The sequence below is a fragment of the Genypterus blacodes genome, unplaced genomic scaffold, assembly GCF_046128005.1.
Source record: "Genypterus blacodes isolate CSIRO-AG114 ecotype Tasmania unplaced genomic scaffold, CSIRO-AGI_Gbla_v1 ptg000137l_1, whole genome shotgun sequence".
NCBI lineage: Eukaryota > Metazoa > Chordata > Actinopteri > Ophidiiformes > Ophidiidae > Genypterus > Genypterus blacodes.
The window spans coordinates 255,574-268,700 of NW_027466939.1; the positions used below are offsets into that span (position 1 = coordinate 255,574).

General features: G+C 47.1%; 2 protein-coding genes across 2 annotated transcripts; both read right to left on the minus strand.

Annotated features, from left to right (window-relative positions):
• Positions 1 to 275: 275 nt before the first annotated feature.
• Positions 276 to 5,369, minus strand: LOC143011652 (heme-binding protein 1-like). The gene is made up of 4 exons (XM_076164601.1): positions 5,066 to 5,369; positions 1,925 to 2,063; positions 1,604 to 1,784; positions 276 to 1,291 (listed from the first exon to the last, which is right to left on the minus strand). The coding sequence occupies exons 1-4, from the start codon at positions 5,141 to 5,143 to the stop codon at positions 1,114 to 1,116; spliced, it is 576 nt and encodes a 191-aa protein (XP_076020716.1). The 5' UTR covers positions 5,144 to 5,369; the 3' UTR covers positions 276 to 1,113.
• Positions 5,370 to 6,440: 1,071 nt separating this feature from the next.
• Positions 6,441 to 8,287, minus strand: fmc1 (formation of mitochondrial complex V assembly factor 1). Its single transcript, XM_076164565.1, has 2 exons — positions 8,102 to 8,287; positions 6,441 to 6,975 (listed from the first exon to the last, which is right to left on the minus strand). Exons 1-2 carry the CDS (start codon positions 8,228 to 8,230, stop codon positions 6,772 to 6,774), a joined length of 333 nt encoding a protein of 110 aa, XP_076020680.1. The 5' UTR covers positions 8,231 to 8,287; the 3' UTR covers positions 6,441 to 6,771.
• Between the last annotated feature and the right edge of the window lie 4,840 nt (positions 8,288 to 13,127).

Sequence of the window (13,127 nt, forward strand, 5' to 3'; positions counted from 1 at the left end):
CACTCCTGACAGCATCTCTCACGGTAATAATTGAAACTGGGTCCATTTCTACAGAATACTACATTTATTTCATTATGAAACACCCAAACTTGAACAGAACCTTTTACAGTTGTTATTTTTATACTGTACAGGAAGTAAATCTATCTCAAAATCATGTATCTCAGCACATATGGCAGTGTTAAGCACTAATACACACACACACACATTTGTTTCAACTATCACCAAAAACCAAAACCACAATGTTTATAATATACATTTTTTGCAACAACCACTAATTCCTAAAACTAAAGAAGTTCTGCTTTATGGCTCAAATCCTGCTTTTGTCCCATTCCATATTCAGGAGAAAGTGAAGTGTGCTTCTTACTACGACGTCTCTAATGTTAAATAATGCTTTAGAATCAATGGGAGATGTGCAAAGTTTGTGTTTTTAGGGGAACTTGAGCTGTGCAGTGACTATCTACCCTTAAAAATACATGAAATTACTGACATCCAGTCCTCCACCACAAAATATTAAGTTACCGGCAACTGACCTTTCTCCTGTTCACTTGAATGCCAAAGAAGGCAGCTCAGTGTCTCTAGGTCGATGTTGTGGGTCTGTGAAACTGGGTCCTCAGTCCGGGTCCGAAGGGGGCCACGGTCTCACTGCTCCACATGACACCTGCGTGACGGAATCTGGTTCGTATAGCAAATTAAGAGCACCTACTTCTTTACTAGGTGAGCTGTAGGCAGAGCAGAGATGGAAAGGAAATGGAGAGATTTGAACCAGAAACCTTTGGACACATGGGTGTTCTACAATAGTTCTCTGCGTTACCATCTGAGCGATTGTGGGGGGAGGTTGTATCTGATTAGTCTTTCTCCTGTCATGTCTCAACATCAGATTTGACTGGAAGCCTTTCACTTTTAAGCGATCACATGCAGCCTTGAAACAAAAATATAGAAAACATGATGAACAAAAAAGAAATAGCTATTATTCTACCACACAAGTAGCCTTCTTCCTTCAAAGGTCACTTAGTTTACTGTACTGTTCTTAGCCATCAAGCACTGTTAAGAGTTAGAGGAGTATAAGTGATGTGAGTGAGGGAGAGATCTGTTTCCCCTCTGGTGGAGTGGAGTCTATGGCTCCTCCTGTAGAAACCACACCTCGTTGCGGCGTCCGTAAGGTTTCAGCGGTGGGTCGAAGCTGCAGCAGAAGTACTGTTTGCGCTGGTAGGGGGCCGTCTCACCCAGCGTGCGAGTCAAACGCAGGGCTTCTGCTCGGTACTCGCTCTCTGCTGCAAAGCCTCCAAACTGCCTGCATGTGAGCACAGGAAACAGAAGAGATGAAGCCGACTGACTGACTGACTGACTGAGCCCGGCAACAATCATCACAGGATGGGGCCGCGGGAAATCGGTGACATGATTGGAATTGTTCTGGATGATTAAACTTTATTTCCAGGGGATTTCAGGTGAATTAACAGATTTAAACTTCAGTGCCCAAACCATAAAACTGATCTTCCCTCCCTCCCTCCCTCCCTCCCTCCCTCCCTCCCTCCCTCCCTCCCTCCCTCCATCCCTCCATCCATCATCCATCCATCCCTCCACACAGCAGAAAGACATCACCCACAGAGCGTAGACGGTCATGCCGGGCCTTTCTTCGATCCTGACGGCCTCGTCTGTAGGCATGGGCGGGCTTTGCTGGTAGGAAGGCGGTATGCGGATGCCGACCACCAAGCGGCGAGACAGCACTCCGTCATTCCGCGGGTACACCGTGACGATGATGGGAGTGGCCGTACCCATAGCTTCACCTTCAGAGAGACAGGGAAGGGTGTGTGTGAGACTGTAAAGAGCGACGACATGACACACACTACTAAACTCTGACATATGTCAAATGCTTCATAGATCTTAGTTTCATTATTTATTCATCAGGCACTTCTGGTTTGTTTACCTTGTTCATTGCTCCCTCCGATGTACATGAGCAGCTTCCTCACCAGCTCCCCTGCCACCTGGTCATAGGCTCGGCCCTCTGAAGAGACGGCAGCATATTTGCCAGCGTCATATCGGCGAACATCGAAGCTGACGCCATCCTAAGGGGAAGCGATACATGATGTCACTGGCATCCCCAGATTCCGGTCTATAAACTCAGTAACTGCCTCAGTAATTGCCTTTGCACACACACACACACACACACACACACACACACACACACACACACACACACACACACACACACACACACACACACACACACACACACACACACACACACACACACACACACATATGAACACATCCCTTTGTTTTCTTCCCGGTGATGCGTAGCGGACAGAGACTGAGGTCAGACGTGATTCACCTCTGACACATTGATGTTGACAATCTGCTCCTACGGATGGGAGCCCTGCAGTGTTACACTTGAATGGTTCAGTGTGTGTGTGTGCGTGTCTGTGTGTGTCTATCTTTCTGTTATTTGGATGTTTACGTTCGTGTCACTGAACACGTGTGGGTGTGTGACACGGCAGTGGGCGGCGGAATAACACGCCGCTGGAAGAAAAAGAAGAAGAAGAAGCAGCAGATCAGACATTTAAACTGATTTAATTTAATTCCTTCTTCTCTGCAGGGCTCAGTCAGCCTACGGAGGAAAACAGGCAAGAGAGGCACAGTCTTACATAACACACAACCCCCCCTCCACACACACACACACACACACACACACATGAACACACAGCATTAATACGATGCAACAGTTTAACATTAAATATGATGAAATCACTCATTTATTCTGCTGAGCAATAAGTCCGATGTGTTCTGAAGGATCTGATCCCTGCAGGCCGGGACACAGAGGGTCTCTGCTGCAGATGCTGGTTCCACTCCACTGACTCTATGGTTCCAATCTTCAGTGTAGGTGCGTGTGTGTGTGTGCATGTTTGTGCATTTGTTTACGCGATTGAACACAGGAAAATAATTTACATACTGTTATTATTGCCAACCCACATTCCTGTAGCGTGCATCCATGTTTACTTCTCCTTAGACTGTGTGTTGTTTGTGTGTGAGTTTAGTAGGATACCTCCACATATATCATATCTATAACCTGGCAACCGTTTTCAGAGTCACTCCAAGAACCTGAGGGTACAAAAGAACGCTGTGTTGTCAGGAAGATGAAACTTGTGACAGCCACTCAGGCTCCTGCATGGCAATTACAGGGCTTTGCTTCTGTATTGATGTCAGATGAGCCACCATTAATGCCATCGGGCACGACTCCTGTTGTGAACGGTGTTTGTTTAAATAGTGCAATTAACGTCTGTCATGTGCCTGTGTGTGTGTGTGTGTGTGTGTGTGTGTGTGTGTGTGTTTAGCTGCTGTCTTATAGCTTAAACAGTGATAATTACTCTGTTCCTGCGAGCACACAGAAGTTATTATCAACAAGATGACTATTAATTGACTTGTCATCTCTTTTTCTGTTAAAATAATTACACTTTACATCACCGGCAGACCTGTCATGCATCTCCTGTGTGTGTGTGTGTGTGTGTGTGTGTGTCTGTGTGTGTGTGTGTGTATGTGGTCCCATGGGTATGTACTCTATGTGTGTATGCGTGTTTCCATGTAGCTCTTGTTGTGTTTTCGTGTATTCTATTCTCTGTAATCCCTTTTAATTAAGGGTGCCGGGTGTCAGAGTCAAAGATCAGGTGAGGAGCTCAGGTTTCAACTGCTATTGTTTAAACATCAGTCAAGTCCAGCGATTTGAACAATCTAGGGAGCGTTCCAGGTTGTTTGATGAACAATTAGGAGGAGCAGCTTGTTGCAGTAACCAGAGACACAAAGCTGCAGGAGCCTGAACACATCTGAACTACTGGAGAGTCCCATGGCAAAGAGTGTTTACAGCTGCAGGACTGCTGCTGTGCTGCTATAGGTCACAGTGACCTTTGCCCTCCTTTTTGTTGGCTGAGGGGACGTTTTCTCCTTAGGCTTGAATTAAATATACATCATCAGCTGCTAATGATAATCCTGCTTTTCCACTTTTCAGTCTAAATGAGTTCTGCCTGATTGAGTCTGATGTGGCACTTTAGCCTCAGTCGCCTCAGCTTCAGACAATAGATGCTAGTAAACAACGTCACAGCAGATAAGCCCTCCTGTGTGTGTGTGTGTGTGTGTGTGTGTGTGTGTGTGTGTGTGTGTGTGTGTGTGTGTCGCTTGATTCCCTGTTTGTCTGATCAGCCGGGCTGCTTTTGTCTCCCTGTCACATAAATGTTAGCTGTTGCTCCAGAGAAGTAAACACACTGAGACAAACAGAGGCCAGATGTAAACGCACACACACACTGCACATGTAGGGCAGGAGAGGGGGAAACAAATCTAGAGGGAAAGAAACCTCACTTCAGTAAACTGCATGGAGATCACACTAATAATGTGTGTGTGAGTGTGTGTGTCACAATCTTTCAGTTTTCCCTGTCACTATCAGGACACACACCTCATTCATGTCTGTGTGCTCTGATCTGCTCTGTTTCCCAGTGTAAGGTCATGCAGCTGTCCCCTGTGGACTCTCTCTCTCTCTCTCTCTCTCTCTCTCTCTCTCTCTCTCTCTCTCTCTCTCTCTCTCTCTCTCTCTCCTGACTTTGGTGACCTAAGGTTTAAAGCTCAGGGTGTCTTCTCTTTGTTAATGAGCGGATCTGTTGGACCTCTGGCTGCTTTGCTCTGCACACCACAGCAGGATCACCTGAAAGGTCACAGTCACATGCAGCCAACTGACTGACTGTCTGTCTGCCTGTCTGCCTGTCTGTCTGTCTGTCTGTCTGTCTGTCTGTCTGACTGTCAGTCAAGGTGCACATTGTGAGCACAGGAGGAGGACACACCGAAGAGCTGATGCCCGTCTTCATCATTAAAGCATCCTCACATTGATTCTTAGTGTTGAAGTGTTGAATGAATGATTGATCAGTGAGGTGAGCACAGGAGCGTAACCGGGCACCTTTAGGATACAGGCTGATTACGCACAGGTCAGAGGGGAAAAGGCGCGTGGGAAAGCTTTAAATACCAGACTGATGTGTGTTTGTTTGTGTGTTTGTGTGTGTGTGTGTGTTTGTGTCGGATGTTGTCCTACCTTCGTCTCCGTGCTGAGCAGCTTATATTCCGTCTCCTCGGTGGTTCCGAAGAGAGAATTCTTGATCATGCCAAACATGTCGCTCCCGGCTTGGTCACGTCTCCTTTCTCTCTCGCGCTCTCTCTCTTTTATCCTCTCTGATGCAAAGTTAACCTCTCTCTATCTATTTATCTCCCCCGACGAAACAAAACGCTCATTTATATCCAAACACTCAAAAAAAAGAGCCAATTCTACTTGGAGAGTGCGCGGACTTTCTCGCTCCTCCTTCTCCTAAACAGATTTGACAGAAAGTGTGGATGCTGACTCCTCTCCTCCCCTTAAGGAACCAATGAAGGACGCGAGCAGCATCCACTCGGTCAGAGGAAGAGTCTCCGCCCTCCTCTTCTTCCTCTTCTCCCTCCTCCTCCTCCTCCTCCTCCCCCCTCCTTCGCTTAGTTTCCCTCGTCTCATCCACCTGTCACTCACAAACGTTTAACTACATGTAGCGGATCATCGTGTTGACATAACGGCTCTAATTATCTCTGATGAGTTCACTGACCGGGGTACATGTAGGAAAATATCAACCTCTACTATTATAATCCCCCCTAGATCCCCAAACGTGTGTGTGTGTGTGTGTGTGTGTGTGTGTGTGTGTGTGTGTGTGTGTGTGTGTGTGTGTGTGTGTGTGCACGTGTGAGAACGAGCATGTGTGAGCGTGTGTGTGTCATTGTTGCATTGCTTTCCTGTAGGCTTGCTGTATTTAGATGCACACTGAAGGGGAAATGTTAGTCACCAGTGGAAAGCAGAGGGGAGATGTAATGAAAGAGGAGAGGTGGCTAGTGAACAAGGAGGGGAGAGAGGAAAGAGGAGGCGACACTGGATGCACCTCAAGACATTCTGCAGCGTTCAATTCACTCTGTGGCCATTTGTGGGACTTCAGATTGTGTGTGTGTGTGTGTGTGTGTGTGTGTGTGTGTGTGTGTGTGTGTGTGTGTGTGTGTGTGTGTGTGTGTGTGTGTGTGTGTGTGTGTGTGTGCGTGCGTGCGTGCGTGTGTGTGTGTGTGCGTGTGTGTGTGCGTGTGTGTGTGTGTGCGTTTGTGTCTCTCCTCCTCCCCCTCCTCTCTGGTCCAGCCTTGTTGTTCCATATCTGGAATCATGACTTCTCACATACGTGACCTTGTAGAATGAGACACAGAGGCTCAAGCACTTTCTACTTTCTACATTCCTCATCCTATCCTGCTACTATCATTGGAAAGCGATACGTGTGTGTGTGTCTGCTTATGTTCTCATGGTTCCTCTTCATCATGGCTGCTGTATCCTCTTACATGATGTGTGACACACACTCATACAGGCACAATCATGAAAAGGTGAAATAAAAGAATAAAACTCACAGAAATTTGAAAAAATGATTTGATTTTAATGACACAACTGAATAACAAGGAGATGACACTCTGTCCTCTTCAACAGCTGCTGTGGCCTGATAGCAGTTTGAGGGAATAAAAAGCTAACAGACCAAAGGAGTTGAAGCGTAAAGCTGCAGAACATTCACAGCTTCATCATCACCAGCATCTTCACCCAACATCCTGGGCCTCATCTCGTCTGCTGACAAACCCAGCATGGACATAGCATGAAGTGTAACATGTAGAGTTGTGAGACAGCACAGACACAGACAGGTTCAGAGTCCCTTCCTCAGAGTAAGGCTGAGTTCTCCTCCTCACTTCTCCTCCTCACTTCTCCCAGCCTTTGCCTCCTGGCTGAGTGGGCAGCCTGAGCCCCACTAAGCCGGCCGCCTCCTCGATGCTACGCTCTCCCTTGCTGTGGTACAGGTCGTGCAGGATCACGTGGCTTCTGGTGGAAGACAGCAGACATAGATACGTGTTTGAAGCGTGGAGCGCCTCCTGCTGGGCACGGCAGTACCTCTCCCCTGTGATCTGAGAGAGGGAGGAGAGGAGGCAGGAGAGGAGACAAACATGAGGTGATGGTAGGAGCAGATTCCATGGTTAACTAACGAACTAACTAACTAACTCACTACCATTTTCCACAACAACATCATGGCCAGAGAGCGTTTGTCTCAGCCTCTTCATTCACACACACACACACACACACGGCGGTGCCTTTGGGTCTTTTCCTACACTGGGGACAAACACACACTGACAGGCTGGAGTTCCTCTGAGCCGCTCTGCTTCAGTGACTTCAGCACTGAGCCACACTGGTGAAGCAGCATGTTCAGTTAAGCACAACTAATGAGAGCTAAAAGCATACACACACTTACACATCACAACCCGTCATCACATCAGACAGCCGGGCCGTGTTCAGTGTGTACACAAATACAAACAGCGATAGAGGCCACAACGTTAAAGAAACTTTAATACTTTGATTTAGATTAACGCAGTAGAAACAACAGTTGTGATTGGTTTCATGAGTTCAATCTCTCAGTTTAACTGCACATCAACATGCAGAAGGAGCCTTTGGTTGAATATCAGGGGTGTGTATGTGTGAATATTTAAGTGATGGCAGAAAAAGCTGCTTTGTTTTGAATTTATTTCTATGCATGCCTTTGCTTCACCTTCACGTTGAGCTGATACAAATATAATAACGATGTAAACAATTCTATATTCATCAACTTTATCGCTTTGTTAGGGTCGAGGAAACAGATCGAAACAACGATGGCTTTGTTGCTTAATAAGTGGCGTTATGGTTACAGTCTGTTGAGTTTTGTTAAATGTTAAAACTGATGAAAATACAATTGTAACTTTTAAAACTGAGCATGTTAAGCTTACTCTCTGGTTAGCCCATGCTAGCAGAGCAATGTCACCTTGCATGGCTTTCAGACAGCCAAACAACAGCGTTAGATCATTAAATCATTCTTTTACATGTTTAACGGAAGATCTTAGAGTGAAAATACAAGTTATATAGATTGTAACCATGTGCTTACAAACGGGACATTAAACAAACGTTGCCATGTGTTTCTCATACATACTACAAAGGTAACTAGCTGCCTAGCATGCTAACATTATCCGAATAGAAGCGGATCCGCCTCGTCAGTGGGTCGCTCACCTTATTTTTCCGAAACTGATCCATGACATAGTTGTATGCAGGTGACTGTCTGTATTGAGCTCCTTGGATCGCTCGTAATTCCTTCAGGATTCCTCTGCAGGTCCGAAGAGGCGATGCCAGCGCCGCCATGTCTCAACGGTGTTGTGTTTTGGGTTCGGTGGAGAAGGAGCCAGGCATGCTCAATGGGGCGCAGAGAAGTCGAGCCGTGAATAGAATCCGCCACCAGGGGGCGGCATGGCACCGCGGTGCGATTCCACCATTGAGTACTGGAGACTTGCACGTGCAGGAAACAACAAGCGGCTTAAAGTAACGCAATAAACGTTCTTTCTACAGCAATTAAGGCGATATAAGTGTGAATATTGTGTCTGCTAGTGTCACGATACAAGAAGTAAGTGTCTCTAATTCATGACGGGGCGGCAGTAGCTCCGTCCATAGGGATTCAGCTTGGGAACCGGAGGGTCGCCGGTTCGAGTCCCGTATGGACCAAGTAAGTGGACTGGTAGCTGGTGAGTTGCCAGTTTGCCTCCAGGGCACTGCCGAACCCCCAACTGCTCCAAGGGAGCTCTCTTTAATGCATGTGTTTGTGTGTCATATGAGGGGTGCAAGATAAATTTCAAATGTGTGTTGGAAGTCGCTTTGGATAAAAGCGTCTGCTAAATGACTGTAAATTAAAAAAATTAAATGACATGTTCAGTAATCAAGTATTTTTTTCTACTGGTCCAATTTCACTTTTTTTACAAAGTCATTTTCCGGAGATATCAGGAAGTAACTTCGTCTGTAACTGTTTACTCTTTAGCTGCATTATTTGTGTCTTCGCCAAACATTCACTACTTCCATAATGTTCTTTAAAACCTCTATTCCAACAGCAACGTCTTCTTTTTTACACGTCACATGTTGTCAAATGATCTGTTTATTTCTATCCACCATCCTATTCATTGACCTCAGACCTCATTCATTGTTTTTCTACATTCATTATATCAAATCTAGGTTGAGCTGTTTTCCAGAAGACCAAGCAGAGAGCATGCGGTGACCTTCATCAGTGCTGGTGCCTTACTGGTGTACCAGGATCATTGAACAGCATCATAACTGTGAGTAGTCACTTGGATTCCTGCTTCATTGTCTCCCTAAACTAATTCCTTAATGTGTCTCATGCATTATTGAGGAAAGTGAAGGGAACTTGTCAGAATAGTTGCCACTCCCTTGTCTTGTACCCTCCAGCTGTCATTCTAAATAACATTGGGCTGGAGTTTGATTGTGAGTAGAAATAATAACTGTGTGATAAAAGGACCAGCAGAGGAGACTGGAGGGACTGTGGAGACTCACAATCACATTTCCTCTCAGGATCTGTCAGCGTCTCTCCCTCTCTCTCTCTCCTTTTCTCTCGCTCCCTCTCCGTCTCTTTGTCTGATTTAAATCATGGAATTTCACTGCGTTTGTTCGCCGACTTGTCTTACACTGCAACTCCCACACGTTCACTCCGACTAGGGAAAGCCAGCGTTGTGCTCAAAAAACACATCTTCCCCTTCGGCAGCAGACAGCAAACTCTGCAAGTGACATTGCAATGTGTTGTGTGTACATATCTGTTTTTGGTACCTAAATGTTACATCTTTCCTAACGTACTATCGATGTGGTTTACTCTCTCAGTCACTCCTGGGCCTCATTGAGAACCAGGGTCTTTTTTCTCAATGTGGACAAAATGGAGGATATGAATGAATAAATGCACCAAAATAAGAAGTTACACATGCACACTCATCATTCACAGCTGTAGAGATAAAGTGCTAACGGCTTTGCTTTCGTTCCAGAGAGCCATTGTGGATCCGGTCTGTACAGAATAATGAATGTCTTTATGCCAAATGTGCATTTATACTGAGAAAACCTTGGCTTTGCAAGTAAGGTGACATGTAACAATGCCACCATGATGTTCTGATCCTTGTGATTCCTGTAGAAACGGCGTTTGTGATCCACCCAGCGTTTAGACCGAGCCCGTATCTAGGGTGACGATCTGCCGCACACTTTCCCTTTGAAAGTGCTTTTAGGCAGCCTATCTCTGCGTGCTGCTAGCTTTGACTTGGATGTTTCCCTGGAAGCGGTCATGTGTTACCATAGCAACACTGAGTTTGGCTTAGGACAAATGCAGAGGAGAGGATCTGTCTGCCTTTTCGCGCCGCTGCAGACGTGAACTGGAATGGCCCGCTTCCTGAAATGGAGAAGTGAAGGGAAGATTGCGGCGTTTGATTGGTTTTGATAATAAACACACAGAGAGAGAGAGAGAGAGAGAGAGAGAGAGGGAGGGGGAGGGAGAGGGAGAGGGGGGGAGAGAAGGAGAGAGGTAGAGAGAGGAGAGGGGAGGGAGAGGGGCAGAGATAGAGGGTGAGAGGTAGAGAGAGAGAGAGAGTGAGAGGTAGAGAGAGGGAGAGAGAGGGAGAGGTAGAAAGAGAGGGAGAGGTAGAGAGAGGGAGAGAGGGAGAGGTAGAGAGAGGGAGAGGTAGAAAGAGAGGGAGAGGTAGAGAGAGTGTGAGAGAGAGATTGTGTGTGTGTGTGTGAGAGAGAGAGAGAGAGAGAGAGAGAGAGAGAGAGAGAAAGAGAGAGCTCACACCTGTACCTTCATTATTCTGATTGGTATAAATGGATTACTATAATAACTCCATACATCTGGGCTGATGTCATCCCTTTGTCCTTGATGGATGTGACAGCAGGTGTTTCTGTCCTCTGCCTCCAGATCATCTCATCTCCACTGCTGGATGCTCTGCCGTCTCCATTGGACCCTCAGTGTACTGGTCAGGGGCTCTAGGGGGCGCCAGTCTCTTATCAGTTTCATACTATGGTATGGTTCCCAACGCCTCCTTCCCCTCCTCTCTCCTATCTCCCCCTCCTCCTCTCTCTCTCTCTCTCTCTCTCTCTCACCCTCCCAATGAATACTAATGCTAAAGCGAGCGAGCCCACCTCCCCACCTCGTGTCTCTTCTCAGGGATGGGCGGGAGAGAGAGAGAGAGAGGGGGGGGGGGACGGAGCGGCTCCAGCTCTGTATCCTTCCTCATGAGGCAGGCAGTGCTCGTCTGGCAGCAGCAGCAGCAGCCCCATCCATGCCTCCTCCTCTTCTTCTTCTTCTTTTTTTTCCTTTCCTTCTTCCTCCCACTGAGCAATATTGGTGACACTGTGCGTTGCTGCTGCAACAATGTCCAACCTGTGTGAGTGGCATGTGATATCAGAGCATAGTTGAGAGAGAGAGAGAGAGAGAGCAACAGAGAGAGAGCGAGGTAGAGCAAGAGAGAGAGCGAGAGAGAGAGGGAGGAAAGGACATCTGTGCCTGCGTTTTGTCATCTGGATGGGAAGTCTTTTTTGGGAGGAGAGGAAGAAGAAAGCAGAAGGCAGACGAGGAAGGGGAACAACAGGCGCTTGCCGATCCCCCCCTCCACATATAGACTGGAGACGACGGAGGCCACTGGAGTATTTGCTTTTATCTTTCGTTTCTTGTTCTTCTTCTTCCTCATTGCACTGCTGGGAGGTGCTCTACCTTTTCATCTGCTCGCTCTCTCCGTCCTCTGCCTCCTCATCTATTTCGCCATCTACCTGGTCAACAATTTCTTCTATTTATGAGCCAGACAAGGAGGGACAGAGAGGCAGAGAGAGAGAGGGAGAGCAAGCGAGCGAGACAGAGAGACAAAGAAAGAGAGGGAAAGAGGGAGAGGAGGGGGATTTTTTATTTTTTTGCCCCTTTTATCCTCTTTTTTTCCTTTCATTCATTCTTCCTTCCTTCCCTCTCCATCGCTATCACTCGCAGCCCTTTCTATCGCCGTGCAGCCCACGCTCCCTCCTCCTCCTCCTCCTCCTCCTCCTCACCGCCTCCCTCCTCCTCCTCCTCACTGATCCACTCACCGTCCACCCGTAACTTTGGCTACTTTTTGAATCCACCATTTTTTTGAAAGACCTTACTTTAAAAAGAGAAAACCCAAAACAGCGAGATTTTAATTCCATTTCTGCCTTTTCACTTTTGTACCTTTTCTTATTTCCCTTCTCTTTTTTCCTCCTCACATCCTATGCATCTTTTTCGGCCGCTTCTTAATGCTAACCATAGGTAGGTCTACTTAGTGTTTAGTGTCTGTCTCTAAGTCTTGTCTTCCTCTTCTGTGTATGCCCGTTTGTGTTGTGTGGGGTCCACATTGATGAAGCACACACACCTTCACACACACACACACACACACACACATACATTGAACCACCGTCTGGTTTGGCGTAACCATGGCTCCCCTCCCATCCGGCTGTCAGCTGATCCGTGCCTCATGCCATCTCATCCTCACCTCGCTCTGCCCGTACACACTTTAGCCTGTCTCTTCTCACTCCACACTCCTTTTTTTTGTGTGTGTGTGTGTGCGTGTGTGTGTTTTTCCTCCTCAACCACAAGACCACAGTGACTCATCAAGCACACACACACCTTTCCCTTCTCCTCCCGTCACCGTCATGAAAGCACATTGTTGATTATCTTGTTGTGTGTGTGTTGCAGCTCAACAGTCCGTCCTTATGCTTCCATTAAAGGTGCCCCCCTCCCTCACACACACACACGCACACACACACACACACACACACACACACCGTCCTCCTCTCACATACCTTCCTCTGCTGTCACGAAACATTCAAAGGCAAGCTCAAGTATGAGACTGAGACGTCCAGCTGACATTATTGAGGTGTGAGTGTGTGTGCGTGTGTGTGTGTGTGTGCGTGTGTGGTGGCTACATGTGTGTGTGCCTTTGAGCGAGGCCTGATTTGGCCGTGCTGTTTCAGAGGGTGAGAGTTTGTGCAGGTCCACTCCTCCGGCGTGTCGTCTGTGTTTCTGCCTCCCTCTCTTTTTTTCTCTGCCCTCCTTTTCCTCTCCTCTCCTCTCCTCTCCTCTCCTCTCCTCTCCTCTCCTCTCCTCTCTCGCTGCCTTCCTCTGCATCTCCTTTCCTCGCAGACAGACACACAAACACTCAGAGGATGGACTAAAACAATCCCGACTCTCCATTTTTTTCTCCTCCATCCCTACATTTCA